An 869-nucleotide genomic window follows, 5' to 3' on the forward strand; every position below is an offset into this window, starting at 1 on the left:
GGCAGGTGGTGCTGCTCCCCCAGGGCGCCCAGCTTGCCCAGGGGGGACGGCAGCGGATCCAGGCGGTGCTTATCCTTGCTCGCGGGGTCCAGGTGGTGGTGGGCGTCCGGCTGGGCCCCGGCCTTGCCCAGGGGGGGCTGCAGGTGGTCCAGGGGGTTCAGGGGGCCGCCGCCCTTGCCGTGGTGCAGCTCGAAGCTCGGGGATTTAGCCAGCAGCGCCGCGCCCACGCCCACGCCCAGGCCGCGGCTCACCTCCCCGCCGCCCTTGCCCTCCACAGAGCGACGCCCACGCAGGCTGAACTTCTTGAACCGCCGCCCCCGCAGCCGGCCGCGCCCCGCCGGCGAGGGCGTCTGGTGGCCGGGGTGGTGATGCTGGTGGTGGGCGTGGGCGCGAGGCCTGCGCCCCGCCGCCCACGCCGCCCGCCAGCACGGCTCGCACTGCTAGTCGTAGTACTTCCCCTTCTGCGACAGCCAGATGTGGCGGTGCTGGGGGAGGGGGGGGGCGTCATCACCACTTGTCATCACCACTCAATAAGCACCACTTGTCATCACTACTCACGCAGTCATCAGCTTTTCTCATCACCACCACTCAGACATCACCTCTCACTCACTCACTCATCACTCACGCATTCACTCAATACGATGCATTTCTCCTCACCACCACTCAGTAATCACCACTTGTCATCACCACTCACCCAATCACACGCCATTCCCACCACCACCCCTCACTCACTCATTCCCTCAGTTCATCAGCCTGCGTCACCATGGCAACCAGCACTCATTCATCACACTACCATCGTCAGTACTCACCACCAGCGCGGCTCCCTGGTAGAACTCTGGCGCCTCCCGCTCCTTGACGCTCTGGTACAG

At 65.8% G+C, this 869-nt stretch overlaps 1 protein-coding gene across 5 annotated transcripts in view; it reads right to left on the bottom strand.

The window, feature by feature from the left end:
- Positions 1-336: 336 nt before the first annotated feature.
- The window catches only part of LOC126986503 (uncharacterized), an 11,535-nt gene continuing 11,002 nt past the window's right edge, over positions 337-869 (bottom strand). For all 5 annotated transcript variants that reach the window (XM_050842783.1, XM_050842785.1, XM_050842786.1 and 2 more), the window contains exons 6-7: positions 810-869; positions 337-485 (exon numbers count right to left, since the gene is read on the bottom strand). The exon at positions 810-869 is cut by the window's right edge and continues 96 nt beyond it. In XM_050842783.1, the coding sequence (XP_050698740.1) occupies positions 441-485; positions 810-869 (105 nt within the window). In that variant the 3' untranslated portion in view covers positions 337-440. The remainder of the gene's footprint in view (positions 486-809) is intronic.

Source organism: Eriocheir sinensis, chromosome 61 (genome assembly GCF_024679095.1).
Source record: "Eriocheir sinensis breed Jianghai 21 chromosome 61, ASM2467909v1, whole genome shotgun sequence".
NCBI classification, from domain to species: Eukaryota; Metazoa; Arthropoda; class Malacostraca; order Decapoda; family Varunidae; genus Eriocheir; species Eriocheir sinensis.